We start from the raw sequence: 14,102 nt of genomic DNA, 5'->3' as shown, positions 1-14,102 counted from the left end.
GCCTAGTACGACAATGCATTGGGGGACTAGGGAGACATGGGCATCTTCTAATTTGAAATTTAACTGTCCTCATTCGAAGGAGGATGGGTATATTGTAAATATTAATGTTTAATGATTGATGTTGGTCGGTCTGTAGACAAATCAGTTTCCGGATGATAACTGGAGAACGCTTGGGCCTAGGATCATGAGATTGGGAGATTTGTTATGACCAGCAAATGACCCCTATTGGTTTTGAGTTCAGTAGGTCAAAGATCAATATCACATTGACAATAGAACTTTTTTGCCAGAAAACTAGATTATGCTTTGGTCTAAGATTACATTTGATACAGAGGGACGGACCGATTTCTAATGTTGGTGAGACTTGTGGTCCAACCCTTTTGTATTTTTTGCACCTTTACTAAGTTACCGAATGTATCTCTTAATGTACAGTAGTATTATATATGTCTTGATGTAATGATAATTTGCTGTTGTATATATATCTCTACATATTATCTGTATATTATTGTCTTGATGTACATTTACCATAATGTCTTGTGTGATAATTACAATAAAATATGATTAAACTAAACTAAACGGAGGTCATTTAAGACTGGTAAATGACTCATGATTATTGATTTAAGATCAATACGTTAATTGTCCAGTACACAGTGACCAAATAATTTCTGTTCCTTGACAGTTAAGTCATGCAAGTGTTCTACAATCTCTTGTTATAACTAGAATCTCCAAATAACACATAATTATCAATTAGTCGATGACTTTGCTCACATTTACTGTTATTCCCCTTGTTCAGGTAAAAACAGGGTGTTTTCCATTGATTTGTTTAAAAAAAAAACGCTTATTATTCAAAAAAGGTTTTGAGCAAAATGAACAAAAACTCACAAATTTTTAGTAAGCATACGAGCTTTGCTCATATTATTTCATCACCTTTGACACAGTAAAAGCAAAGTTTTACCCATTTGATTTTGGTAAAAGAAAGGTTGAAGATGCTTATTAATCCAAAGTAGTTTAACTAGAATCACCAAACTTAAGCTAACTGGTCATGCCCATTACCAAAAGCTGTCCACCGCTTCCCACATCAGTCCTCTCAGTGCTTTGATTTATATACTGTAATATTCCTGAGTTTTGGACAGTCGGATTCACACACACACACACACACACACACCAACACACACACCAACACACGCAGAGAGAGAGAGAGAGAGAGAGAGAGAGAGAGAGAATTGTGTCACTTTCTTTCACTAAATTGTCAGCAAAAGGAATAACAGACAGAGCAATTATTTTTTTGTATCCGTTTTCTTTCCCATTGAATTAGAAGCGATATAGTTCAAGAATGATTTAATTTATTACAAAGAAAGGAAGTGAATTTCTTCACACATTTCACCAAGTTGTGAATTTTTGTTCTAAGAAATAAGAAAAAGAAGAAAATGCATTATATGAAATAAATCCTTAGGCCCCTCCTTAACCAAAGACTGAACGTTTTAATAATAATAAATGTATCTTTATTTTAAGAAGGTAACACATTTAGAAATATACAAACAATTATATACATCTATTTCAAATGTGACTTTCGTAAATTACAAAATAAAATCAACAAAATACAATACATGTACTAAAAAATGAAAATGAAATATCTATGTTCACTGAAACAGACAACCAAAATTAAATATACCATCAAAATTTACACACGATATAATAAGATGATGCCTCATTCATACATTTAACGAATGAGATTCGTATCACAAACAGAAAAAATAAAAGGTATTGTACAACGAATTCATTAACTGTAATAAAAAAGGAACAATAATTAATTCTGTAAATTACTATAAATATATGTCTTGTTCATTTCTTTAAAACATTTTAGACTATCAACGTTGCGAATAGTTATATGCATGTTTTTCCGAACGTTTATAAAAAAAGTAAAGAAATGTATTATTATAACAGTTTGTGTTAGGTCTTGTACATAATGCAATGTAGTTAGGTGAACTTGATCTCAAATTGTACATTTCATTGTTTGAAACAGTCGTCAGTTTCGACATATAACTCGTGTCATATAATCTATTGTTTTGAAAACTAGCACTGCCTATAATCAAAGAAAGGTTACTAGTTAAGTGTTTTATAAAGCTCAGCTCCGAGGTTTCTCTAGAATGAATTTTGTAATTCTATTTTTTTTTTTTTTTTTTGTAATTTGCAAACATGTTTTGTTACCTATACCCTATCCCGGATAAAGTTTACTTTATGCGTAACTGGTCGATGGTTTACTGGTATATGTACTTACCAATTTTTTCAGTCTCTGTTATGTTGAACATAAGTACGTTCACCGCAAAAATCCATCACATATATTTGAGAGATGTGTTATATAAAGAAGATTTAACGAAATCAAACAAATTTATATCTAGATCAAATAAAAATATATTTGTTGTATCTTTGATGACCAAAACATGAAAGTAATTTGTCTACAACTACGCTTTTTATCAATCCTCCTTTAACACTATGATATCTGCTGCTGCTGATACGCTAACCTCCGTCATAAACTTGTACCTTCTTTTTTCCATGTAAGCCTTTAATGCATACTTTCCACCTGGCCACTTATCATATTCAATAGACATCATTCTTATATCAACTTTGCTCCAAGGTATGCTGTCAAGCACGCTTTCCTCGGCTCCTTCAACGTCCAAACTGAAGTAATCAATTTTGGTTTGATTTAACGCCATAAGAATAGAGTACAATGGGAAACACTGGATTTCCACATAACGGCCTGTGCCACTCCTTCCTTTATACGACATTGATTGATTTCCATCTAAAATATATCCCCACCAAGAATCCTCTAAGAAGGTCATCTATATAAAAGAACAGATTTTTTTTATCATGTAAGAATTTGACATATGCTCGAAGTTTTGGCAAAGGCTTTTAAGGTAGTTCTGTACGTTTGGATCAATCTTTTTTCTACAATGTAAAATTTGATTAAACTCCGATTTTTCAAAACTTCAAAATATACCTAGAAAATTCAGCAATTAAAAAAGATATGGTCGTGTGCTTGATTTTTTGCTAGACTGATTTGAAAAATTTGGACATTTTCGTGAATAGAAATTTTTCTACAATGTAGATTTTGATGAAACTTCTCACAGTTGTAAATTAACATATGGCCTATATTGTGATGAAATACAATGTATAGGTCCATGTGCTTATTTTTGAGATATTTGACCATGATTAAATTGAACCGAATATTTCACGCTAATTTTGAGACATTATTTTGAATTATTCAACGTGTCATATATTTTGATATCATATTTTGACTTTAGAAATATAGTAACAGTGCTATTTTAATAAATTTACTCACATGTTGTCATTAATGCATAAAATTATTTTCATATCCGTACGCCGAATCCAGGCTAAATTCTACGTTTTCCGGATAAATTACGTTACGCCATCACTTCCGGTTTATCAAACGTGCAGAACTACCTTAATCCAACTTAGAAATTCTTGAACGTTCTCTTTAATGATCATCTTTAGTCAATTCAATGAATGTTTATGACATTGTTATATTATATCATATCATAATACTTCTTCAAAACCGATGTTTTTTTCTTTTATTGCTTTATTCACCTTTAATTTATCAATGCGAAGCAAAAGTGGTCCTATCTTACATAAGATAGGTTTAAGACAAATTATTACCACAGAAGGATATGGCTTTCCGTTAAGACATGCGTTCAGGGTAAAAGCTTTTCTGTTTTTCTTCTTTAGTTCTTTGTAGACTGTTGGGTTTGCTTCAATAAGTATACCATTCCAGTTACGATACCTTTCGAGAAACAAGGAATTTGAAAATACCTCCCCAGCGTGGGCGCCACAGTCAACATAGAACCCGCCTTCCTGTAAAATATACATTCTTCTATATCTGTATAGTGCATTAGACACAATATAATTACATTCATTTAAAGTTTTTGATGTCAGAAGCGGTTTTCTTGGTTGGTTCTTTAAACGTAACCAATGATCGTAATACAAGAAATGTTACCAAAAGACTCGTGAAAATACCACATATATTTCATTCTAATATTTCAACAACATGTAATGAAACATCTATCATCTCATGCGCATGGGTTAATTTGAATGTCGGTTGTCACGATAACACAAATAAGATATAGGCCTACATGTAAATTTTCATATAATTTTAATAACTAAATAATGATACCACTTACTAGTTTCTGTATGAACACAAAACAAACAACGATTTTCCAGTATTTTAAACTGTTTATGTTTCGAAAATTGTATCATCTCGCTTATATTGATTTTGTCCTGGAATAGCATATATACTTTTTATTTTCACTGATTAATAGAAATCTTCGCTCTTCATTGTTAAGCGTTGTAATAAAGACTGGTCTTAGCATTTGTATATTTTTCTCCATACAGTCCAAAGTTGGTGAAAACAATGAAAAAATAGGGTACTTCTTATCTGTTTTGATCAGTAGAAACAATTTTCCAACAAAAATCGACAATATAGCATTTTGCTGAAAAGAGATGTAATTTAATATTACATATGTATACAAAGGTATACCTTGACACGCAAATACTAGTATCGGATAAGAACAAATAAGCATAGTTAAATTGTTGAACATTCACAAAAGACCTCATTTTCTATATGATTCTGTTTAAGTTCGAAAGTGACATAAAACTCTCCATAATAATCTTGTTTAGAAATATTACCTTATGGTTCATAAAGTCATCAATAAAAGCTGTCTGTCCACAGGATGGGTCTCTATTTTCTGGATGTTCTAAGTTGTATGACAGCTCAGATGGTTTTTCAATGTAATGTTCTTTAATGAGTTTAATCAGAGTCGGATCGTCGGCATTTACTTTTTCTGCATTTAATCTTTGCATCTGAAACTATGAAGATTTACAGATGTATACCAAGTAGTGCATCGTCGTTTGTAATCCCGTTCGAAAATAATTGAAATTTCTAATATGCTTGTCTTTGTTAAAACACGCTTACGCTATAATGACGTCACGATAAGGTGCGGTGACGTCAAAGTTTTTCTCGCGACCAAGAGAGAGCGCTACTATATTTTATCTTCTGTTTTAGATTAAAGACATATTAGAATTGAAATAATTTATAGCAAAACCGTGTTTAAACACTGTTTATACACTCGGGCGGTAATACGTCGTACAAATTATTACTCCCGACGTATTACCGCCCATCGTGCATAAATAGTATTAAAGCACTCTTTTGCTTAAATTATTTCTAATTTAACATCTTATACCACTACTGAGTCATTTAATTACAAAATGTCTAACGGCTATTGAATTCCATGTGAAAAGATATTGCGATAATGTATATGCAATTTCAAAATATCTAACGGCTATTGAACAAAATGTCTGACGGCTATTGAACCCCATGTGGAAAGATATTGCGAGAATGTATATGCAATTTCTGAAAAAAAAATTGAAGTCAGTAAAAAATCTGGCGAAATCCTATGAAAAATAAAAAATATCAAGGTTTCCTCAGTCAGTAAATAAGATTTCTTTAGTCTATATACTAAGGTGGCACAAAGGTGACATGCACGACTCGTTTTTTTAATTGCGCTTCTCTTTTTTATGTCGTTCCCACGAGATACTAACTCGAGGGAACGAGATAGCTATGTCGTGGTAACCAGATACCAAGTCAAGGGAACGACATATAAAATGGGGAGTGCATTTGTGAAAAAATGTATTGCGATCTCGTTCCCACGACGTAGTTAGTCGTTCCCACGACATAGCTATCTCGTTCCCACGAGTTAGTCAGCCAATCAAATTGTTTGTTATATTTTTATACCTGTGATCATCCTTCGAATCACTTCGGAGGGAACCCCTCTTCTCAGCATGAAATCTTCCAAGTCGTCTTCCATCATGGCGACTTTATTACAAAGGGAAGTTAATTATCAGTTATAACAAAAAATATAAATGCATGTTACGCAAAATTGGATTGGTTGACTAACTCGTGGGAATGAGATAGCTATGTCGTGGTAACGACTTATTATGTCGTGGGAACGAGATAGCAAGTCGTTCCCACGAGTAAGTAAGCCATTTTTATTGCTCTATTCTTTTTTTATTAAACACCTCTTTTTTTATTGCGCTACTCTTTTTATTTCAATGCAATACTTTTTTAAAAAATTGCACTTCTTCGGACGCTTCTACATCGCTCTGGAAAATCGTATCTCCATATTTAAGATTGATGAAATAAACGGATTTACTTGAGCGTTGAAAACTTTCACCAATTAGATTAAAATGTTAACAATGCATTCAAATGAACAATTTAATGCTTTCGCAGGACTATCGTTATAATCAAATGCGGGAATATTCTACTAAAATGTTACTATCGTTATTTATATTTAGCAATTTAAAGCCACACCTGTGACAAGGTATATCGAAATACGGCCATTATGAGTAATTACTTAACAGCTTTCATAGCAATTTTCCTACAAGGGCATATGACACGGTTATTTGGGGTTACTGAGCATGTATGGTGTTCAGTCCTGTTATAACTCTTTTATAACTGGAAGCTACACTTTACTCTTTGATCGGTCTAACGAAAGAGGTTGAAGATGCCACGATAGGTAGTTCTTAAAGCCCACTAGAACTGAGCTGCTCTAATTTTTGTCCTTAATCATGTTCTACTGTTGCCCTGCTTTCCGCATCGACATAGAGTGCATGTGTAAATGATTCATTGATAAAGGCTTTAAGAATATCATTTGGATGCAAAGAACGTAACTAAGCAAAATATTAGGACTAGGTTAGACTGCGTTTGTCCATGAGAGATAATGTGACAGACCCCTCACATCCCCTAGCACAAGCTTAAGGGAAATTCTATAATGATAATATTGAATGGATTCCATAACCCTAAAGGACCAGCAGAGAGGTATTTACACCAGCAGTTATGTGTTTGAAATATCATACCTTTAGTTACCAATGTGTGTATAAGATCTCGGCGTTAACTTTTATGAATACTGTTCTATAACCTTGGAACATGGAATGGATATAGGGAGAAAGATAAGATTTGCTGAATAAACTGGTGTTAACATACCAACGTTGTTTTTGTAGGTGTTCTTGCACTATGATCCTTTATTTGTTGTCTTTTAAAGCCATGTCTTTATCATGCTCTAAACTATACATTAGCTGATGTATTGTTAAGGTTTGAAGAGGCAACATTCTTGAAACGTTGCATTTACGCGAAAAAGCGCAAAGTATCACAGTAACGTATGGGATGTGTGGAGGTTCGCCGAAGAAAGGATGGGAGAAAAGAAGTGACAAAATTGTTTTGTTCCAGTTACAACAACACTTCCACCTGCCCGTGCTGCCCTACTGTTGTTAGTTGCGGAAATAACTGCTATGAACGTTTGCACATTGAATTGAACATTTCTATTAAACCTCTCCAGACCTCATTGTTGCTTATATTGTAATCTGGCTAAACAATACGTGCATATTGCACATACACTAATATTAACAGATATATAAATTTTCATTGAAATTGCTTTCATTCTATGTACTGATTTAAAGCAGTTTTCAGTAGTATGTACACTCAACAAAATTCCTAATCGGTCAGTTTTTATTGCATTAATATTTTGTTAATAATGCAAGTATTTACACGAAATTTCACATACCGACATTTAAATAGGCACTGCAGCTAATTATTGATTTATTTTTGATCGACTTACCGCCAAAGTAACCGCTTTAGGCGTTTTGGCCAATTTAGCATATTTTGCACGTGCATGGCATGCGCACCAATATGCACGTGTTAATGTACACTTTTGGCATTACTGACGAAAGTCCTACTAGAAAAATACATATCATCGTTAAATTGACACAAGAGCAACGCGCCCGGGCTGTCGGAATTATACAACAAAATTCAAAATCGGTCATTTCAATGAATTGTACTTTGGTTAAATTTCGAAAAAAGAGCGCGGATGGTAGATAACCAACGAGTGAAGGTTCTTGTAAACGGAAATAAGGTTACAAATGGAAATAACCATTAAAGTAACAGTTATAAACAAATAACGTGTTTTTCTAGTTGGACTTTCGTCAGTAATGCCAAAATTGTAAACGAACACGTGCATGTTGGTGCACATGCGCTGTACGTGCAAAATATCCAATATTAGGCAAAACGCCTAATGCGGTTACTTTGGCCATGAGTCACCAAAAATAAATTAATAATTAGCTGCAGTACCTATTCAAATGTCGGCATGTGAAATTTCGTGTAAATACCTGCATTATTGGCAAAATAGTAATACAAATATAAACTGACTGATTAGGAATTTTGTTGAGTGTATACCTGTTATATTGCTTGTAGCTTTCGGAAATAATCGTATTTAAAATTCAACTCGGCAAGATTATTCGAACATAATGAATATCAAGGGTTAATAGTGACATGTAAAAATGTATTGTAAATTAGGTGGATGTGATACAATTAAAACTTGCCAAAGGGATTGAATACATTTTTTCTTATAAGTGTAAATACAAATATATAAAAATGCCAAATTCGCTTGTTTCGCAACATGATATCTGATATAAGCCTTTCTATTGATTTATTCCGACATTATTTAGCAGTATTATTTTCATAATCAGTCGCCATATTGATGACGTCATTTACAGATCCAGTCGCGGTCGCCAGAAGAGATACACATATATATTGTTTTTGTCTCAGACCAAAAAATAATTTGGTATATGTGGCTATATTTAAAGCAATGGAACAAGCTTATTGTAATTTTTATGCAATTTAGGAATTAAATACATATTGGAAATTTTAAATCAAATCTTGCTAAACATTAATTAAGAACAAACTTTAGTGATGTGATTAGTGACAAAATCCTGTTCAGTGGAAGAATGTAGTGCTATAATGTTCCTTACAGAAAACATAAATATAGTGTAGGCGTTAATCAATGATGACATTAATGACCACCTAGTCTGCTGGTACAAAAACATACGTAGAAAATAACTCTGCACTCCTGCTTCGGGTGTCTTAAAGCAAACTCAGGTTTGGGGAGAAGTATGTATTCTTTGGAGTATTTGATTATTTGATTTTAATAGATTTTAATAGGAGATTCGACATTATCGTAACATATTTTACGTTTTCAAGCTGTTTATGCATCAGAAACAGCCTTCTCTCGACTACAATATTTAGGTGTTGATTGTTTTTCGATGGGTTTCACATATTATCGCCATAGGTATATAAATATACATAAATGCGATATTTGACGATAGGAGTTATCAATATTAATCAAACTATTTATATTCTTAATAGAACATGCTGCAAATAGAACATGCTGCACCATGAAATAAGAATTTGTTGACTTCATTTCGTTATTAATTAATTTTGTGACAATTATTGAAAAAATTTCCTTGTAAACATAATCAGTTTCATCTTTTTTTAAAACAATGCTTTCATCTGTTAGAAAAAACAACAACATTAAATTCATTGAATATAGCAATATTACAATTGCAATATCGTTTTGTATTGTTCTTTAATAACGGTAAATGACACTTTAAGAGTATTTTCTGTACTTATTATATATTTGTATTTCATTTTGCAATTATGCCCGAGACTAATACCTTGTATGTCTTGTACGTCTTAATATACGTGATTTTCTCGGTGCTGTTATGTCATAGGAAACTTTTAAAAACGTTATTCCATTACTGTGTGTTTGATTTAAAAGAGATCACATATTAAATTTGCCAGTTATTTGCATTTTCATAAAGATTCAGCATTTTATCTTCTCTGTCAGTCTTATTCACATTATCCCGGTCTTAGATCTTAGACTTGTCGTATTCACGATGGTCGGTATTAGATCTTCCATCTAATTTTCACAATGGCCCAGTCATAAATGTTCAACTTGTCTTATCTACAACGGCTCAGTATTAGATCTTCAATATGTCGTACTCACAATGGGCCAGTATTTATTATGTCTTCCATTGTCGTATTGGTTAATTATGTTAAACCACGTATACATGTGTATTCACAATATACAGTATAACCAAAGGGTAATCTGGATCAGTTGATAAATTTGTAAAATTATACATAAATAAAAGGTTAGATCAATGGTGAAAAGCTTACCTTCTACAACGTATGATTTCTGCATATTTTATACAAGTGTATATTACTTTCAACAATATTGGTTTGAAAACATCTCTTTAAGCTAAACTACTTGTAGCCTAAAGGCAGGGCGTCCGCTTTGAGTGCGGGAGGTCATGGGTTTGATTTCTGGCCGCATCATACGAAACACGTGGTAAATAGTACAAGCAGTTCTCTTACTTGGCAAACAACACAGTAAAAGATTCAATTCAATTCAATTCATGAAGTGTCTCAATTTAAAACAAGCGGGCCATGATGGCCCTATATCGCTCACCTGTTATCATTGCACTTGAGGACTAGAAGGTCCTCAGAAAAAATATCTAAGTCCAAAGGACAGGAACAACAAAGGGAAGAAATTTAACCAGAAAGAAAAAAAAATCTTACAAGGTATAGATATGTTAAAATACACCTAAAAATTGGAGGTACCATCCATGTTGTACCACAGAAAAGTGGTCTCGGTTTTTCCCTACAGCCAATAATAAAAAAGTTACTAAAAATAAGCTATTTATAGTAACGTAAAAGGGAAGTAATTAAAAAAAAAATATTGTAAGTGGACAAAAGAAGGATCTGCTAAATAAATCTGTTGACATAAATGAAATTTCAGATCAGTATCTTCATTAGTTATGGAGATATAACAATTTTAATTTGAAATAAAGGGAGGTAATTTGACATAAAATCAGTCCATAGTTATCTACCCTGATTGTCTCAGTCCAACTAATAACAATAATGAAATTTCAAATAAGTCCTGTAAGTACTTACTGATATAAATCCATTTTGATTACAATCAGGGGAGGTAATCAGATATAAAATAACTCTGGAACCTATGATTGGATCTGATTTGTCGTGGAATCCAAGATTTCTTGTTGTTGAAGGTATTTTGGAAGTTTGTATCAAATAAAACCATAAATGAAGTCTCTATATGGCTGCAAAAGCCAAAATAGCCAATTTTGGACCTTCAAGGGGCCATAACTCTGGAACCCATGATGGAATCTGGCCAGTTGAATAAAGGAACCAAGATCTTGTGGTGATACAAGTTGTGTGCAAGTTTGGTTAAAATCAAATCATAAATGAAGCTGCTATTGTGCAGACAAGGTCAAAATAGCTAATTTTGGCCCTTTCAGGGGCCATAACTCTGGAACCCATTATGGGATCTGGCCGGTTCAAGAAAGGAACCGAGATCTTATGGTGACACAAGTTGTGTGCAATTTTGATTAAATTCAAATCATAAATGAAGCTGTTATTGTGCAGACAAGGTCAAAATAGCTAATTCTGGCCCTTTCAGGGGCCATCACTCTGGAACCCATAATGGAATCTCACCAGTTCAAGAAAGGAACCGAGATCTTATGGTGATACAAGTTGTGTGCAAGTTTGGTTAAAACAAAATCATAAATGAAGCTGCTATTGTGCAGACAAGGTCAAAATAGCTAATTTTGGCCCTTTCAGGGGCCATAACTCTGGAACCCATAATGGAGTCTGGCCAATTCAAGAAAGGAACTAAGATCTTATGGTGATACAAGTTGTGTGCCAGCTTGGTAAAAATCAAATCATAAATAAAGCTGCTATTGTGCAGACAAGGTCAAAATAGCTAATTTTGGCCCTTTCAGGGGCCATAACTCTGGAACCCATAATGGGATCTGGCCAGTTCAAGAAAGGAACCGTGATCTTATGGTGATACAAGTTGTGTGCAAGTTTGGTTAAAATAAAATCATAAATGAAACCACTATCGTGCAGACAAGAAATTGTTGACGGACGGACGGACGCACGCACGCACGGACGCACGAACACACGACGGACGACGGACGAAGGGTGATCACAAAAGCTCACCTTGTCACTATGTGACAGGTGAGCTAAAAAAACAACAACATGATTTTACAATGTATTTTAGTTTGAATCCAACATTTCTTACACTGTAAAATAATAGTTTCGCCAGAAGTAATTTTCATGGCTTTCATGGTTAGGTCAGCCCATGAAGTTAAATCCGAACAAACAAGGAAAACTCCCACTTACTTTATGATAAGAATTTGAAATCCATGAATTCATATCCACACAAATTACCAGTTTTGGCCGAAACCACAAAATTTCATACCCTCAAAATTACATGATTCAACAGTGCGTAAAATAGATGAAATATCATAGCACTTTTTCTTGGTCCCTGTAAGGAGGTAAACGTGATGTCACTGTTAAAGAGTTATTTGAAAAAAAAGTGTGATATTTGTAAATACTGGAATCATAAGGAACATTCCAAATTCAGATATAAATAAACTAAAAATTCGAGAACATTATGTAACATATTAAATATACCACAACAAATCTGACAGAAGTAAATGACATTACACACAATAACTGGAAATACAAAGTAATACATAAACCACAGAAAATTTGAAATCAAAACACGACATTATACAAGAACTGCAAATTCAATAAGAAGTAAAATACCAAAAAAAGTTCAGAAATGAGAATTAACAACAAAAATCAAATGGCAATTTTAAAGCTTCATTATACACAACAATATCCTAATAATTGGTAAACTGAATAATAAGTGTCCTCTCAATACTAATATCCTGTACAACAGCTTTGCTTTCAATATTTAGCAAAGGTATATTATTATAATGTATGCCTGCATGACTCATCATTAACAATTGCCAACTGCCTAAGACAAGCGACTTCAATATAAAGTTGTTTCAGTCATAAGATTGGCCTGTCAATGAAGCAAGTGAATAGCCATTATACATTTTCAAGTAATAGTTTCTCCCATTTTATAAAAGATACCACTGGACATGAACAATAACAAAATAACTTCTGCTCATATATACATCACAGTTCAACATCTGTGCAACACAAAATGCACTTGTGGCAAGTAAAAATACAGATTAACTTGCCCTGTAGGCAAGAGCTCCATAAAAGCTGAGTTTCATTCTGTATTTTCAATAGGCAAAAGAATTTGGATGAAAGGGCAAGATGTAGAGGGCTTCCTGTTCAAATGCTTCCACTTATTCTGTGACATACACAGTGTAGCGTAGACTTGCAATGTCTTCAAGCTAAGGTCTGTTAACAATTTTAGTTGGATGATCAAGAGCACAACTTTGTGCAGTCTGACACTTTATATTATGTAACTGAGAGGTCACAAGGTTTTTCTATTTTTAGACGTACTGACCTAGTATTGACCGCATGTGACCCAGTTTCGAACTTGATCAGATATCATAAAGGTGAACATTCTTACCAATTTTCATGAAGATCCATTAAACAAGAGGACCATGATGGTCCTGAATCGCTCACCTATCCCCACATGACCCAGTGTTGAACTGAGTATGACATCGTTATTTCTATTATTTGACATAGTGACCTAGTTTTTGAGCACATGTGATCTAGATATCATCAAGATAAAAAATTCTGACCAATTTTCATGAAGATCCATTGAAAAATATGGCCTCTAGAGAGGTCACAAGGTTTTTCTATTATTTGACCTAATGACCTAGTTTTTGAAGGCACGTGACCCACTTTTAAACTTGACCTAGATATCATCAAGGTCAACATTCTCACCAATTTTCATGAAGATCTCGTGAAAAATATGGCCTCTAGAGAGGTCACAAGGTTTTCTATTTTTCGACCTACTGACCTATTTTTTGACCGCACGTGACCCAGTTACGAACCTGACCTAGATATCATCAAGCTGAACATTCTCACCAATTTCCATGAAGATCCATTGAGAAATATGGCCTCTAGAGAGGTCACAAGGTTTTTCTATTTTTAGACCTACTGACCTAGTTTTTGACCCCACCTGACCCAGTTTCAAACTTGACCTAGACATCATCAAGGTGAACATTCTGACCAATATTCATGAAGATCTCATGAAAAATATGGCCTCTAGAGAGGTCACAAGGTTTTTCTATTTTTAGATCTACTGACCTAGTTTTTAAACCCACGTGATCCAGTTTCGAACTTGACCTAGATATCATCAAGGTAAACATTCTGACTAACTTTCATGAAGATCCATTGAAAAATATGGCCT

General features: G+C 33.6%; 1 protein-coding gene across 1 annotated transcript; it reads right to left on the bottom strand.

Annotated features, from left to right (window-relative positions):
* Window positions 1-2,213: 2,213 nt before the first annotated feature.
* On the bottom strand, window positions 2,214-4,902 carry LOC123531906 (uncharacterized). Its single transcript, XM_053518252.1, has 3 exons — window positions 4,699-4,902; window positions 3,673-3,867; window positions 2,214-2,837 (listed from the first exon to the last, which is right to left on the bottom strand). The coding sequence occupies exons 1-3, from the start codon at window positions 4,870-4,872 to the stop codon at window positions 2,472-2,474; spliced, it is 735 nt and encodes a 244-aa protein (XP_053374227.1). The 5' UTR covers window positions 4,873-4,902; the 3' UTR covers window positions 2,214-2,471.
* Between the last annotated feature and the right edge of the window lie 9,200 nt (window positions 4,903-14,102).

This window comes from Mercenaria mercenaria, chromosome 11, assembly GCF_021730395.1.
Source record: "Mercenaria mercenaria strain notata chromosome 11, MADL_Memer_1, whole genome shotgun sequence".
In the NCBI taxonomy this organism is placed as follows: Eukaryota; Metazoa; Mollusca; class Bivalvia; order Venerida; family Veneridae; genus Mercenaria; species Mercenaria mercenaria.
The sequence above is the reverse complement of the archived record's forward strand: the minus strand, read 5'-3'. Positions and strand labels throughout refer to the sequence as shown.